Source organism: Choristoneura fumiferana, chromosome 12, assembly GCF_025370935.1.
Source record: "Choristoneura fumiferana chromosome 12, NRCan_CFum_1, whole genome shotgun sequence".
NCBI classification, from domain to species: domain Eukaryota; kingdom Metazoa; phylum Arthropoda; class Insecta; order Lepidoptera; family Tortricidae; genus Choristoneura; species Choristoneura fumiferana.
This window is the reverse complement of record NC_133483.1, coordinates 12,310,990-12,325,610: the sequence shown is the minus strand read 5'-3', so window position 1 is coordinate 12,325,610 and position 14,621 is coordinate 12,310,990. Positions and strand designations below refer to the sequence as shown.

Here is a 14,621-nt window from a genome sequence, read left to right as displayed (position 1 = left end):
TTTCTACATCAAAATGTTTTCCATGCAGCGAAGCATATAATCTTCTGTATAAATAAAAATGAATCGCCGAAATGTATGTACGCGCATAACTTCCGAACGACGGCACCGAATTGCATAATCATTTTTTTGTTGTGTTTGTTATTATCAGGACAAGGTTTGTTCGTTACGAAATTTTAAAAAAGACTGCAACGGGGGCGAAGCCCCGAGCAACACCCAGTAAATAAATATATAATAAATAAAAAGTATATAATAAATAAATAAACGATTGATAGCAACTAGTCCCAAAATTACCAAAGCTTATACCTACCTACTATGGATGCTAGGATAAAAATACTTCTAAATATAAATATGTATTCAATACACAAATAAAAATATATATTAAACATCCAAGAGTCGAATAAAAATATTCGTATTCTCATACAAGCTACTCGTACAAAGAAGAAGAAGAAGAGATGAAAAAGGTTTTGTGTCATCCACGTGCTTAGGTGTATTTATTTAAATAAGTTCACGAACAACTTTAACAGCTGTAGTAGTTTGACAGCCGCAACTAAAAAGTTTGAAAGATCCTAAGTAATTTGATTCCATAAAAAATATCAAGATAGATGCAGTAAGTTCCTTATTATTATATCGTTCACATTCGAATTGGGTTAGTGCTTATTGTAGTAACCCAATGATTTGCTGAAATATCACGAAATCAATTTAAAACTAGCTGTTACCTGCGACTACCTTTTCATTATTAAATTCTGAGATATAAAATTACGGAAGTGAGGCTGTTTTCATGATAAATTTGTCGTCATGGACGAGTTTTTATGTAGTCGACTTACGAAACAAAGAGATTAGACCTATCAATAACATTTTCATAATAAACTTGGAATTACCAGCTATACTGAGCGGCAAAAAATCTGGCCCTCAAATGTATGCAGAATCGGTAATTTTGTATGAAGTGTGAGCCAAATTTTGTACCGCTGAGTATATTTAGGTGCCTCAGGTGACTCCGTTTTTTAATAACGGTTGTTTTTGTAACCTACATCGCATATTGTGTTTCTTCTGTTTTCAAAAGTATGTGAGTATAAGTGTTGATTTCTATATTTATCCATGCTTAACTATAGCGACTAAAATGAAAAGAACAACTATGCATTCTCCTTGACGGACAGAGGTATTTTTTTTTACCTTTATCCATTTCATTTAGCGTAGTTTCGTAATCGTTGTTCATTGTTCCATCGCTAAAATGATCTGTATAAAAAAATTGGTGCGTTATTGCGGCACGACATCCACAATCCCTGCTTATTCTCAATTAACCAGTTAGCTAAATGAATTACGTCCGTCAATACAGTAGAAAAGAGAGCAAGCTTTAGGGGGTGCTGGCTTTTGCTTATGGACTGAATTGACAACAATGAATGAATAGGCATCGTAACACATCGACGTCGGTTATTGTACTCTCTTAATGAACACACAAAGCTACCTCTCAAAAGTAAATGGAGTTTTTTTTGCTTTTGGCACTAGAGAAGGCGAAGATTATGAATAGTAATCACTATCGTTTTTTTTTTGGTAAGTAAGCCTTTTAAAGGAACGGTTATATACATGAGCTACTAAAATAATACGTGTAACTTATGACAAGAACAGAGGCCGTATTGCCTAACGTTTCTGAGGCTCGCGATCGCAATCAAATGACAGATTTCGCATACAAAAACTGTCACTCAGTTGTGATCGCGGGCGCCAGAAACATTAAACAATACGGCCCCAGAGGCCGTATTGCCTAACGTTTCTGGCACTCGCGATCGCATTCAAATGACAGCTTTCGCATACAAAAACTGTCACTCAGTTGTGATCGCGGGCGCCAGAAACATTAAACAATACGGCCCCAGAGGCCGTATTGCCTAACGTTTCTGGCACTCGCGATCGCATTCAAATGACAGATTTCGCATACAAAAACTGTCACTCAGTTGTGATCGCGGGCGCCAGAAACGTTAAACAATACGGCCCCAGAGGCCGTATTGCCTAACGTTTCTGGCACTCGCGATCGCATTCAAATGACAGCTTTCGCATACAAAAACTGTCACTCAGTTGTGATCGCGGGCGCCAGAAACGTTAAACAATACGGCCCCAGATGCCGTATTGCCTAACGTTTCTAGCACTCGCGATCGCATTCAAATGACAGCTTTCGCATACAAAAACTGACATTTGATTGCGATCGCGAGCGCCAGAAACGTTAGGCAATACGGCCTCAGGTCAATACTCGTAGTTCCAATTTGTCAGATTTTTGAGAGGTAGGTATATTGCACCACAGTTTCTGGCCACTGTCGTCCTCGCAATAAGAACTAGATCATGGTTATGATAATAGGCTAAGTTTTGTTCAGATATCCATTATAAATAGTTATATCGAAGAATCGTGTTTTAATAGCTTTTAGATAATTTTATGTTGTACAAGTTATACGGGTTCTGCCCTTGCCAATGTCGTAAAAGGTCGCATTCGCTTTGCTTTGTTTATTTCCTCGAAATTTTATTTGTGGTATCTTTAGGTAAGTTTTCATAGTTTAAAACTTGGCTCAAAATAGATTGGTGGAGAAATAATGTTGTATTTGTGATTCTGTGTTCAGCATTCAGTGTGTAATATCTTTATCGTACATAGCAACTTTACCTACTATATGTACGAAAATTTTTTTTCATTTAAAATGCAACCGATCAGGGGACAACGATCTGGATCCCTAAAACACAAGAAATTCCAAACACAAGTCCATAGGTAATCAAATAAAAATAAATAGAAAAGTCCATTAATGTTTGCGTAACGAAATAAAAAATAAGATAAATAGAAAAGCTGAAATAGCCTCGTGGGGCCTGGCGTGAAAAAAATTGAACTTTACTTGATTGACATTCGGTTCAAATTATGAAAACGGACATTTTACGTCGGGCCTCAGAAGTTAAATTTATTTCAATTTGGCCCTCAAGTGATCGTTTTGTGCTTTAACGAAAAATCAATTATTCTGAAGATGTGCCCCTAAATCTGGCTGTTCACATTAAAAGTTCCAAAATAAGCAGCTTTCAATTTCTCTTGATCTTGTGGTATTCAGTCGAATGTGCTCACAATTCATCGAAATCGAAAGGGTGCGTTCAATCTAACCACTTTTAGCTAATAATAAATTATAATAATAATAAAATCATTTATTGTCACTGAAAATACGACAGGTTACAAAATTAAAAAAAACATAAGCAGGTGGCAATGGGCTCAGGCTCAGCATAAGCTGCGAGCAAAGGAAACTTGCAGCGCTGATATTCAGCTTGCGCCCGTCCCACAGCGTAACAATTTTACTCTAGAGCCGGGTAAGGCTGCATTGTTGCTAGCATATTTTTGTCACTATCAAAAATATGCTAGCAAAATTTTTTTTAAGAACAAAAAAGAAAATGAGCATGAAATAAAATTAAAAAGAAGAAGAGAGCTAACTTTATTACGTTCTATTGGAGCATCAATTTCAGGGGTTGTCAACTAAAATTACTCTGTGCATGTGGAATCTGAACTAAAGAAAACTCTAGCATTTATTTCATTTACAATCTGCTCGTTTTGTATGCCAATTCCAATTTATTTCACTTTCAACGAAAAAGTTTTATGTAGCTCAATAAGAGCGGTACAATACAACACCAATTTTATTTCCTAAAGTAAAAAATGTATTCTATTTTTTTAAATCACCATCGGCACTCATCGATTTGCATTCATTGCCAGCTCCTCGAATAGCAGAATCAGTATTCAATGTACATTCGAGGAAATGAGTGAAGGCCACTAAACTTGTTACTACCTTATACTTTTCACTAAAATGCAGTACGCGGCGAAACTGTAAAACTCGAATCATTCAGGCTTTACTTTGTGGAGGTCTACAAAAGTACCTATTTATATCAATGATTTTTTTTTCACTTCATATGTACCTGTTAGTTTGATTACTACTTATAATGATTGTAATTTATGATAATGAATGCATTTGCGTTTCGCCGTGAAAGACAGACAAACATACCTACAACCACACAAACTCGCACACTTACGCATTTATAATATTAGTATGGAAGTATGGATTGCGAATACTTTACTCACTGCTAATGAATCTACTGTTAATGTAACCAATTAACATTACAGGTGCTTTGGTTTATATACTGTAAGCCTGTAAATGTTATTTATAAATAAATTAATCAATGTCTTGACTATAGGCACTAAGTATGCTACCAACTACGCCGCGTTACCCTCTACGAATCCATCGCATACCTACGCCAATATGCTACACTGCATGCGAGTACCAAACGTGAGACTGAGCAAGCGATTTATATTAAAATTAAATTGATAATTCTGCTTAAATTTACTAAGTTCTTAATTATAATATTGACATAACTCTTCAAGGTTTAAGCATTAGCATTAATTTAGAAATCGGGTAAACATTCGAGCGTGTCCACCGCCGCCGCCTGTAATCGTTTTATGTCATAAAACTTACAACAAATTCACTGACTGGTATTAATTATGAAGTTCGATGAATATTTATTTTGAACGTGCCATCACTTTCACAATAATCATTTGAATGAATTTAACAAACTTCCCCGTCTGCCTCAAATTATTTACTAACAAGGATAGGAACTAATCCCGGCTCTCATAATTTTATATCTAAGTAATAAGTATTTTAATATACTAGCTTTTGCCCGCGGCTTCGCTCGCGTTAAATTTGGGGTATCACAGATTTACTTTTCACGATCCTTATTTTCGTGTTTCAAATGATTTTTTGGCGGATTATATTTGCAAATTTTCGAATTTAAAAATCAACTTTGATGCCCTGTTTCACATATTCAGGTCAGGGGTGTAATTTTTTTTTGCCCGCGACTTCGTACCTTCGTGACATAGGATTCCCGTAGGATAGGAATAAGTGAATTCAATAGAAAACCACTTTGTCCGCGATTGAACTGAAACAGGTCTCTATTATTTAGGGTAGGTATATATTTTTAAAAAGCTTTCACTAATAGTTTTTTTTTAAATCAGCTCAGTTGTTTCAGGATTACCCCCAATAAACAAAGAAATAGATAAAGTTTAAAAAGACAAAAAATCCTTACTTAGTGCACTTCTATGATCCTTTATCCACTTACTTACATGTGTGCCAAATTTAGGTCTGTAAAATCTGTAGTTTAAGCTACGCTGTAGCTGTCTGTCAGTCAGTCAGCCAGTCACGGTATTTCGTAGCACGGTATACTGTTTTATAGGTATGGATTTTTGCTACGTAATGAGTTGATTGGTTTGGCGTAGGTAGGTACTTAATGTGTCCAAAATGTTAAGGAGTTATACCTTTCAGCATCAGCTCACATGAATAACCAGTAAGAATACAACTAAAGGTATATACGTGCATGTGGATATTATGATATCAAAATAAACTTCCTCGAACTCCTAACCGTTATGGAGTTTAACCTTTCATCATCAGCTCACATGGATAACCTGAAAGAATACAACTATCGGTCTACTATACGTACCTACCTATAATATAAAAAAAATGCTCAACTCCTAACCGTTAAGGAGTTTTACCTTCCATCATCAGCTCATCAACATAAGATGATGTCTATCAGACGCAAATACTTAAATAGCTTGAGAAAATATATGAAAAACGTAATGCGTGCCTACAAGTTTTGAGAGTTGCCCTCGATTTCCTTGTGATCCCGTCATCAGATCCTGATTTGGTGACAATAGGGCCATCTCGGGAGAACACACTTTGGAATAAAAAAAGAATTTTTAAAATAAATAAGAAAAAGCAAAATCCCGTTTTTGCCTGTTCCCGTAATAATTTTCGGGAAACGCTCTCTTAAAGCCCCCTTACACTCCCCAAGGAACCCACTTGCCAAATGTCAGCTTTCTACGACCAGTAAAACGAAAAATCTCGTTTTTCCCGTTCCCGTAAGAATTTTGAATAGTCCTCTCTCAATGCTCCTCTACACTCCTCAAGCAATTTACATGCCGATTTTCAGCTTTCTGCGTCCAGTAAAACGAAAAGCCCGGTTTTTTCCTTTCCCGAAGGAGTTTCGGAAAATTAGGTACTTCTTAATGCTTCCCTACACTTCTCAAGAAACCAATATGCCAAATGTCAGCTTTCTGGACCAGTAAAGTAAAACGAAAATCCCGTATTTTCCCGTTCCCGTCAGAATGTCGGGAAATCCATTCAGTCGGGAATTTTAGTTTTCTACGACCAGTAAAACGAAAATTCCTGTTTTTCCCCATTCCCGTGCGAATTTTGAAAACTACTCTCAATGCTCTTCTACACTCCCAAGCAATCTACATGCTGATTTTCAGCTTTCTGCGTCCAGTAAAATGAAAAATCCCGTTTACTCCTTTCCCGTGGGAATTTCGGGAAATTATCTCTTTGATGCTTCCCTACACTTCTCAAGCAACCTACATGCCAAATTTCAGCTTTTTACAACCAGTAAAACGAAAAATCCCGTTTTTTCCCGTTCCCGTCACAATTTCTGGAAATCCTTTTGTTCTGCTCTCCTACATTCCCAAAGGAACCTCAATACTAAATTGCAATTTTCTACGACCAGTAAAACCAAAAATCCATCCTGTTGAACTGAATATAAAATCTGTGTTTTCCTTATCCCGTAGGAATATTCGAAAATTCTTAAACTTGTTTTATACTATTACGTATATAATCACCTACTACTTCTGTGCCAAATTTGAAGAGTCTAGTAATTATAGTTCACAGGATTTAGTTGAACTGAATATATAAATCCCGTTTTTTCCTTATCCCGTGCGAATTTCCAGAAATCCTAAAAACTGTTTTTTACTGTTATAATAATCTCTTCACCGCCCCAGTCATCTAGTCGTGACAGCCAATGGAATGCCTCACACGCCACGGTCATCTATATGTCGGCGGCCGATCGTAAAATCCGCCAGATCACGAAATTCCTAGGCATATCGTGAAATGGCGCCATTTCATGATATGCGTAAAAGTTGGCCAGGCATATCACGATGTGCCTGAGAAACAATACGGCAGATCGATTAGAGCAACGCATTCATCGATATTCCTAGCTCTATACCGGGATCATCGTGATAAGTATGCCGAAAAAAAGAAAAATATAGGTACCTACGACGAGCGAAGCGAGGACTGGTTAGTATGAATTGTGACCACAACGCACGAGCAGAGTGAGCGAAGCGAGCGTGCCGCGGCAGTGGCCGACGAAGTGCCAGAACCGATATGACGGCGTTTCATGATATGCCTAGGAATTTCATGATCTGCCTAAACCATCTCTAGGCAAATCGTTAAACGGTAAGTTTTGAACGATATGGCGGATGTCCCTTAAACAATTCATGAAATGGCGCCATGTCACGATTTGATTTGAATTTTTCTAGGAATTGCGTGATCTGGCGGATTTTATGATCGGCCGCCGACTTATACATGAATAACATTCAACTCGAAATTAATCCTTCCAGTTTTTCTTTGGCGTACAGAGTACGTCACTTCGTTGGCGGTGAAGAGGTTAAATCCGATGTATTGCATTCCTTTTGTCTGAGTATCTCGGTAGTTTAGTCTAGTAGTCTTCAATAACATGTTTGCTGAAAATTAAGCTTCTGTTGGCAATGATAACAATAAAAATATTTGCGTTATTCAAGCTCTTAAAATCGCAATCAAATATACTATAACATTTTTAATCACATTTTATCCCAAACAAAATCTTTATCGCCTTTATTTGCCTCCAATCACTAGGAAGTGTTTTCGGTCAATTGAACTTTATGAAAATTGTTTTTAGTCAAATGAAAAATAAATACGCCTCAAATATCTTGTAAGAAATTTTAAACAAAAGTTTTCAGGAACAGTTATCTAATACTGAAATTAAATAAGAACAAAGAAATTAAAGTAAAACTTTATGAAAGTTGAATTTACAACGTCATTGCCGAAAAAAGAACATTAATTAAAGACATTTTTACCCAATGTTGTTGACTAAAGGGTGGGTGTATGATTAAACGAGCGGCAGTCGCGGCCGACACAGCGACGCGGCACATCGCATCCGCGACCCGCGCCCGAAGCCTGAAACTGAAACTTTCAGTCGCGCGCCTCCCGCCCAAACGCGACGTAAACTCCTAACAACATGTGTTAAACAATAATATACTATTTCGCCCTCAGCACAATAAATCAACAACAGGAGTTTGAGACTACTTCTGTGATTTATTTCAATTTACTACTCATTTATTATAAGAGTAACGAAATAAGGCTACTGTATCATTGCTAACAAGTGGATACATTAAGTGATAAGTGTTAGTGTTAGATGTAAAAAGAAACTAAATTGCTATTTAGCAGTAATAAATGTGATCTTTTAAAGTGAATAAATACGTCGAACGCTAAGTGTTCCATGTGCACACATAAGTGATATATGAAATTTTAAAGTTTGCACGAATAATTTGTTTATGAAGTGGCAAGGTTGAAAAATCTGTTAGTGTGCAATGTCAACTTCAGTAGTGAGTATAATCGTGCTAATCGCTCTGTAAATAAGCTGTAAGTCAGTACCGGGCTTCGTGGCTCGTGTGTGTCTTGTGTGTTATCACTGTGGGCCGAGAAAGGCCTCGTTGGGCCAAGAACAAAGGATCTACATCTTATCAGCTGCCGCTATCCAGCTCTCCGTCGTGACCTCTTCTGTCTTCACAATGGATTCTAGGCAAGTCATTTTGGTATGCTAAATACTATTAACATAGTTCTTATCATAGCACACAGTCGACAGTAGGAAAAGTTCTGCAACCTTTTTGTTTCCAGATTATTTCTCTTCATAATAGCTGAAATAGTACACTTCGATTTTCTTATTTCATCATCATTCAAAGATAGTTTTCATATAACTTTATCTTTTAGTAAATTTAACATTTTACAACCTATTTTGACGGTGGTAATTTATTATTATTTTATCTTGGAATCTCTTACTACGAAGTATACCTAAATGCCTATACCCCAAATATATGCCTAATGCCTATTAGTTTTAAATAATATTGATTATAAATATATATGTTAGTCTGTAAGGTATTTATTGTATGGGCCAAGTTGCCCGAAATAAATGAATTTATTATTATTATACCAAGTTTGAAGTTTAATTGGACGCAAACAAATAAAGCGAGGTCAAATACATTTTTTTTTATTCGACTGGATGGCAAATGAGCAAGTGGGCAAGAAATTAGAAAGACGAAAAATCAGAATCACCAATGCAACAAGCAACAGCGTGCTGAGGAGTGTTCTAGGAAAAAATATTTTCACCTCAGCAGCTCAAACAGGCAGGTTTTGCTATCAAAAACTTTTTTTTTTAATTCTAGACGGTGCTGGTTCTATTCTCACTGAATTACAAATATTTGAACTTCACTTTGATCCGGAACTTTCACTTCAACACGATCAAATGTCAAACAATCAAATGTGTTGATTACAATCTTAAATTAAACTTATAGTAAGTTTATAGTAAGTATTTATAGTAAGTATATATCTAGAATAAATTAAATGAAAAAGAATTATTTCCAAAATGTCAAATTTTTTTCGCTCTTTTAATAAAGTATGCAACCTCGTTGTACGAAAGCCGCTGCTCTTATTTTTTAGGGTTCCGGAGCCAAAATGGCAAAAACGGAACCCTTATAGTTTCACCATGTCTGTCTGTCTGTCTATCTGTTCGTCCGCGGCTTTGCTCAGAGCCTATCAATGCTAGAAAGCTGTATTATTGCACGAATATGTATGTTAACTATGCCGACAAAATGGTACAATAAAAATTAAAGAAAAGATATAGACGTAAAGTGGGGGTGATTTTTTTTTCTCCCCAACCTTGTAGTATGGGGTATCGTTGGATAGGTCTTTTAAAATCATTAGGGGGTTGCTAAAATAATTTTTAGATTCAGTGATTTGTTTGCAAAATATTCAACTTTAAAGTGCAAATTTACATTAAAATCGAGCGTCCCCCCCCCCTCTAAAATCTAAACCGGCGGGTGGAATAATTTGAAAAAATTCAGAATAGTAGTAAGTATATCAAACTTTCAAGGAAACTATAACGGCTAAGTTTGCTTGAGAATTATTAGTAGTTTGAGAGTAAATAGCAGCCTAAGGTATAAAATATACCTAAACTTGGAAGATTCCGTATAAAATACGAAAACCTTAGAAAAATATTACATATTTTTTCTTAATGGCTACGGAACCCTATTTTGGGCGTGTCCGACACGCTCTTGGCCGGTTTTTTTAGTAGCGTTTCGTATACTGCCTACCTCTTAGAGTTGGAATAAATATTTGTCAAATTGAATGAATTTGTAAATAAATCTATTTATGTTTATTTAATATAAATCCTAATAAAATCATATTTAAAGAATTAATAACATTTATAATAAACAATACGTTAAGTGTTCAACCTTTTTAATGACTCAAAGATGAGGCTTTTTGTTGTATTAAAAAATATGACATATTTTACAAGTAGTTTTATGTTCAAATTACAATGCATGTTATAAGTATGAGATTTGTATCGTACCTACTGGACACTTTTTCATTCCGAATTCAAAATCTCTCTACTCGCCGGAGATTTTTGATCATTGTCTGGCATTCTTAACTTTTTGCTGACTCTTTAAAGATGTAATGGCGACAGTTCGTATAATTTTTTAGTAAAGGTTTTAAATGTGATTATTAAGTATATTTGTTTGTTAATAATCGGATTATTTATATATTTTTTATATTGTTTGTTTTGTAACTGGGTAAGTATATGTGATTTTATTATAACCTATGTTCTCGCTGCTGAGGTGAAAAGTTGTAAGTGTACCGTCACACGAGACCAAAGTTCTTTTGCATCTCGTGTGTTTGAGTCCCTCACTGCTTGCAGGATTCTAACCTAGAATCCTGCGCTTGCTCGAGATTCAAATTCAACACTCGCACCAAAAACAACTTTGCGCTCTTTTGTTGCACAAATAACTATTGAAACCAACAGGAGGACAATATGCTATTTCATTTACATTAAATGTAGATACCTACGAGTAGATACAGTTAGCGAACAATTAAGAAATACAAAAGAAACGAGTTTTTTGGGAATGACTGCGACAGGTTTTTTTAGTGACTGCTCGATTTAACGATCTGTGTTTGTCCTGGCTGAAACGATTTTAAGTACTTTTCTAGATTGTTACATTGTGGAATATTTCTGTTTTATTTTATAAATGTTATTTAAACTTTCATCAAAGTCGCTCTCTTATTTATTTATAGTTAAATTTCGCGGCCGAATTTTTTTGGGATGCAAAATTATTGTTGCTGGCCCGTCTTCATCTAGCTAGAAAATATAATGGATTTACTATTTTTTTAATATATCTATTTTTTTATTACGGATATCTATACTTTAAATACCTATTTAATATAACTTGAACAAAGTATAAATACAATAAATTGGATCACATTAATTTGAACAATTGAATTAATGCATTATTTTGTTCGGCTTTAGCTGAGCTAGAAGCACAAAATTTGTATGACACTAAATAATGATAATTTTATATGTATAAAACATTGTAAGTATTAAACGTTACAAGCATTCACTTATAATTCTCCGTCTACTCAGAGACTTAATAATTTCGAGAGTTTTCTAAATAACATCAAACGATATTACCTAAATTTTGTATCGTTTACTGTTATTAGTCTTATTTATGAGGAGTAAAGCAGGCAGTAAAATGGTTAAGTGGTCATTAAAGTAATGCTTCCACCAATGATTGAAATAGAAGGCTGTGTGCCTAATAGTATTTTATGCAACAGTTGTATAATAAGGGTCAAAAAAGTTGAGTGGCGTGATAATTCAGTCAAGAAGAGACGCCACGAGCTTTTTTTTGACTTATTTATACAACGTTGCATACAATATTTTTTCTACGACTATGTACTTATTAAATAAAATACAAAATTAGAGAAAAAAAAGGAAGCTTATATTTCTTCATAGGTACTCTAGTATAAAGTAAGGCGAACGTAAATATAAAATACACAACAACAAACTAGTGAACGATAATTACAAAATTTGTCTAAAAATATGTATTTTGTTTACTTATGTTGGCAGCCATGAATTATGTGCTTACGGAAAGTTTTTGTTATTTATAAAAACCATATTCTGAATTAAGTAAGTGGCTGCACCTTAGCCTGCCGAACGAACGAATTAAGAAAAAACAGTAAGCGGTTTTAGCAACATTACGATACAGTGCTGTATGGGGAATAGACATATAGACTTTTCCAGAATCTTGTTATGTATGTTCTTATATTACTGTTCGTGATAGTCAAGTGAAGTAAAGCACAGATAACAGAGTAGAAAAAATAATAAATGTATGCCTAATATTTAGTTAATCTTGTTGACATTACATTACCAACCACTTATTATATATGGGTCTATATCGACTGGTCGAAAATTGGTTTACGTGAAAAAATTTCGTAACTTATTTTTTGGCATAATAACGTTAATGAACAACGAAATGTCGAAAACTGTTTGGTCAAAATTGTTTTTCATAATATGTTTTGGTCGAAAAAATATTATTATCGCGCGCTGTTCCCTAGGGAACTGTACATTTTCCGGGATAAAAAGTAGCCTCTGGCCCAAAAACTATCTCTATGCCAAAAATAACGTCGGTCCGTCGCTCCGTTTCGACGTGAAAGACGGACAAACATACGAACACACACACTATCGCTTTTATGATATTTATTAATTTGGGAAACAAACAGCATATATATTACGCAAAGCAAATTTTCAAGCAAATTGACAAACCAAAAAATTAAAGTAACAGTTTAAATTTATAATAGATGTGTTATGTAACTAGTTTTTAAGTTTTATTATATGTATTTATACATGTAATTAGATTTGAGTAGGTGTCGTACCTATATTATTATTTCAAGTAGGTATGTAAAAAATCCAAGTAATAGCTATTTATTCACTTCTTTACCAGTGCAGATACAAATTGATTTAAATTCATAGAAAACATATATATCTGCATGCGAGAATAAATAATTATCTTTTTTACACGCTCTAGTAACCTATTTCGCGCATATGCAGTACGACTGAAAGGACCATAAAGTGCTTTATGAAAAAAAAGAAGTATGGAAAAAAGCCTATCCTATCCTATAAGCCTAACCTATGTCCTACAATATTATACCAAACAATTACGACCAAAAAATTTTAGGACAAATATTTTAGACCTGCGAAGGGTCACTTAGCTATATACAAGGTGTTTAATTAAATAACTGAAAACCTAAAACACTTTTTGCATTGTAAGTTAGTTTATTGCATTTATTTTTGAATACCTTCATTATTTTAAAAGGTATTCATGTGTTTTGTGCAGTCAGTAATTCTACTTCATTTCTAACTCTACACTCATGATTTGTATTTCGTCACTACTTTAAAATAAACTTGTACGGTCAGCATCAAAAGTAGCTGGTTACTTTTTTACTCTGTCACATTAACACATTTATGAATCTTGTATGGCTCGAAGTACGTGGTTGTAAAACGACAAAGTATAAAAGTAACCAGCTACTTTTGATGCTGACTGTACCTCAAAATAGATAATTTTTCTGAGTGAACTAAGAGACGTCAAAAACTCACTCAGAGTATTATCAAATAGGCAATAAAGTGTACATAAACATACGAGTACAAGCTCTTTTAAGTATTTAACGTGTGAAGAACTTTCTCTGCTAATTCAAGTAACTTTTCAGGAAATGCATAAGCAGATTTCGGAAACAAAATTTGACAGTGGAGATAATACCTAATTTATTTAGGGAAAAGGTACGTTTCAACGTTAATTGCCACCAATACACCAATAGCAGCCAACCTTGACAGGGGTGAAGTTAAATAACAGCCAGTGTGTTAGTTTTCCCACGGTTCCCTTTGTTTCTGTTGCTAGAGAATTCAAGGGAATTATTTGTCGGCAAACAGTGGAATCCGATACTCTGATCCCACAACTTTACGAATCAAACTAAAGATGCTAAGAAGCCAGCACATTTCCTTACAAACAAAGAAGAAGCCAAGTATTTGATCGAGATAGTAAACTTAACACGGAACTTGCGTGTAATAAATCACTAAATAGGTTCCAAATGATTATGAGACAAAACGTAAACAGCAATTAAACACGAGTCATATATTTATTCGTTTCGTTTATTTGATTAGAACTCAGTAGATAAAATACGGAACTAAAATAGCGTGTCGTAAAGATTCTCATCTGTTGTCTAATACCATGTTATCTAAGATAAACAAGTACTGCTTCTTAGCTGTAGCAGCAATAGGTTTATTTAGATTTCTAATGCATAGGTCAAGCAGCCATTCCGTTTATACATACGAATTGTTACAATGTAGTAGCCAAGTCTTTGACTGAGATCCTAATTCATATAGTTTCATAGATTCCAGAGGAATGGTTCTTTAAGAAGTTGCAGAAAGATAGTAGCGTTAACATATACCGCGCAGTATCTACTCATTCTGCAATCTAGTTCTCAGCTTTTGCAAATACCAAATACAAATATTTTGATGATGAACTCTGAAAACTCTTTATTTCCTTATCATTGTTCTACTTTTCAAACGGTATCTCACTTTATTTGTTACCAAAATTCACTACAAGAATTTTTATTATTGCGTTTTGGTAGTTAACGTCTTACAAAAATGACTTGTTGAAGAAAACA

At 34.8% G+C, this 14,621-nt stretch overlaps 1 protein-coding gene across 2 annotated transcripts in view; it reads left to right on the top strand.

The window, feature by feature from the left end:
* Positions 1–7,988: 7,988 nt before the first annotated feature.
* The window catches only part of LOC141433356 (RYamide receptor-like), a 56,073-nt gene continuing 49,440 nt past the window's right edge, over positions 7,989–14,621 (top strand). Inside the window, exon 1 of one of the 2 annotated variants that reach the window (XM_074095354.1) lies at positions 7,989–8,655. In XM_074095354.1, coding sequence (XP_073951455.1) covers positions 8,645–8,655 — 11 coding nt within the window. In that variant the 5' untranslated portion in view covers positions 7,989–8,644. Of the gene's footprint in view, positions 8,669–14,621 lie in introns of both variants that reach the window. The other variant, XM_074095355.1, reaches the window with a different exon arrangement.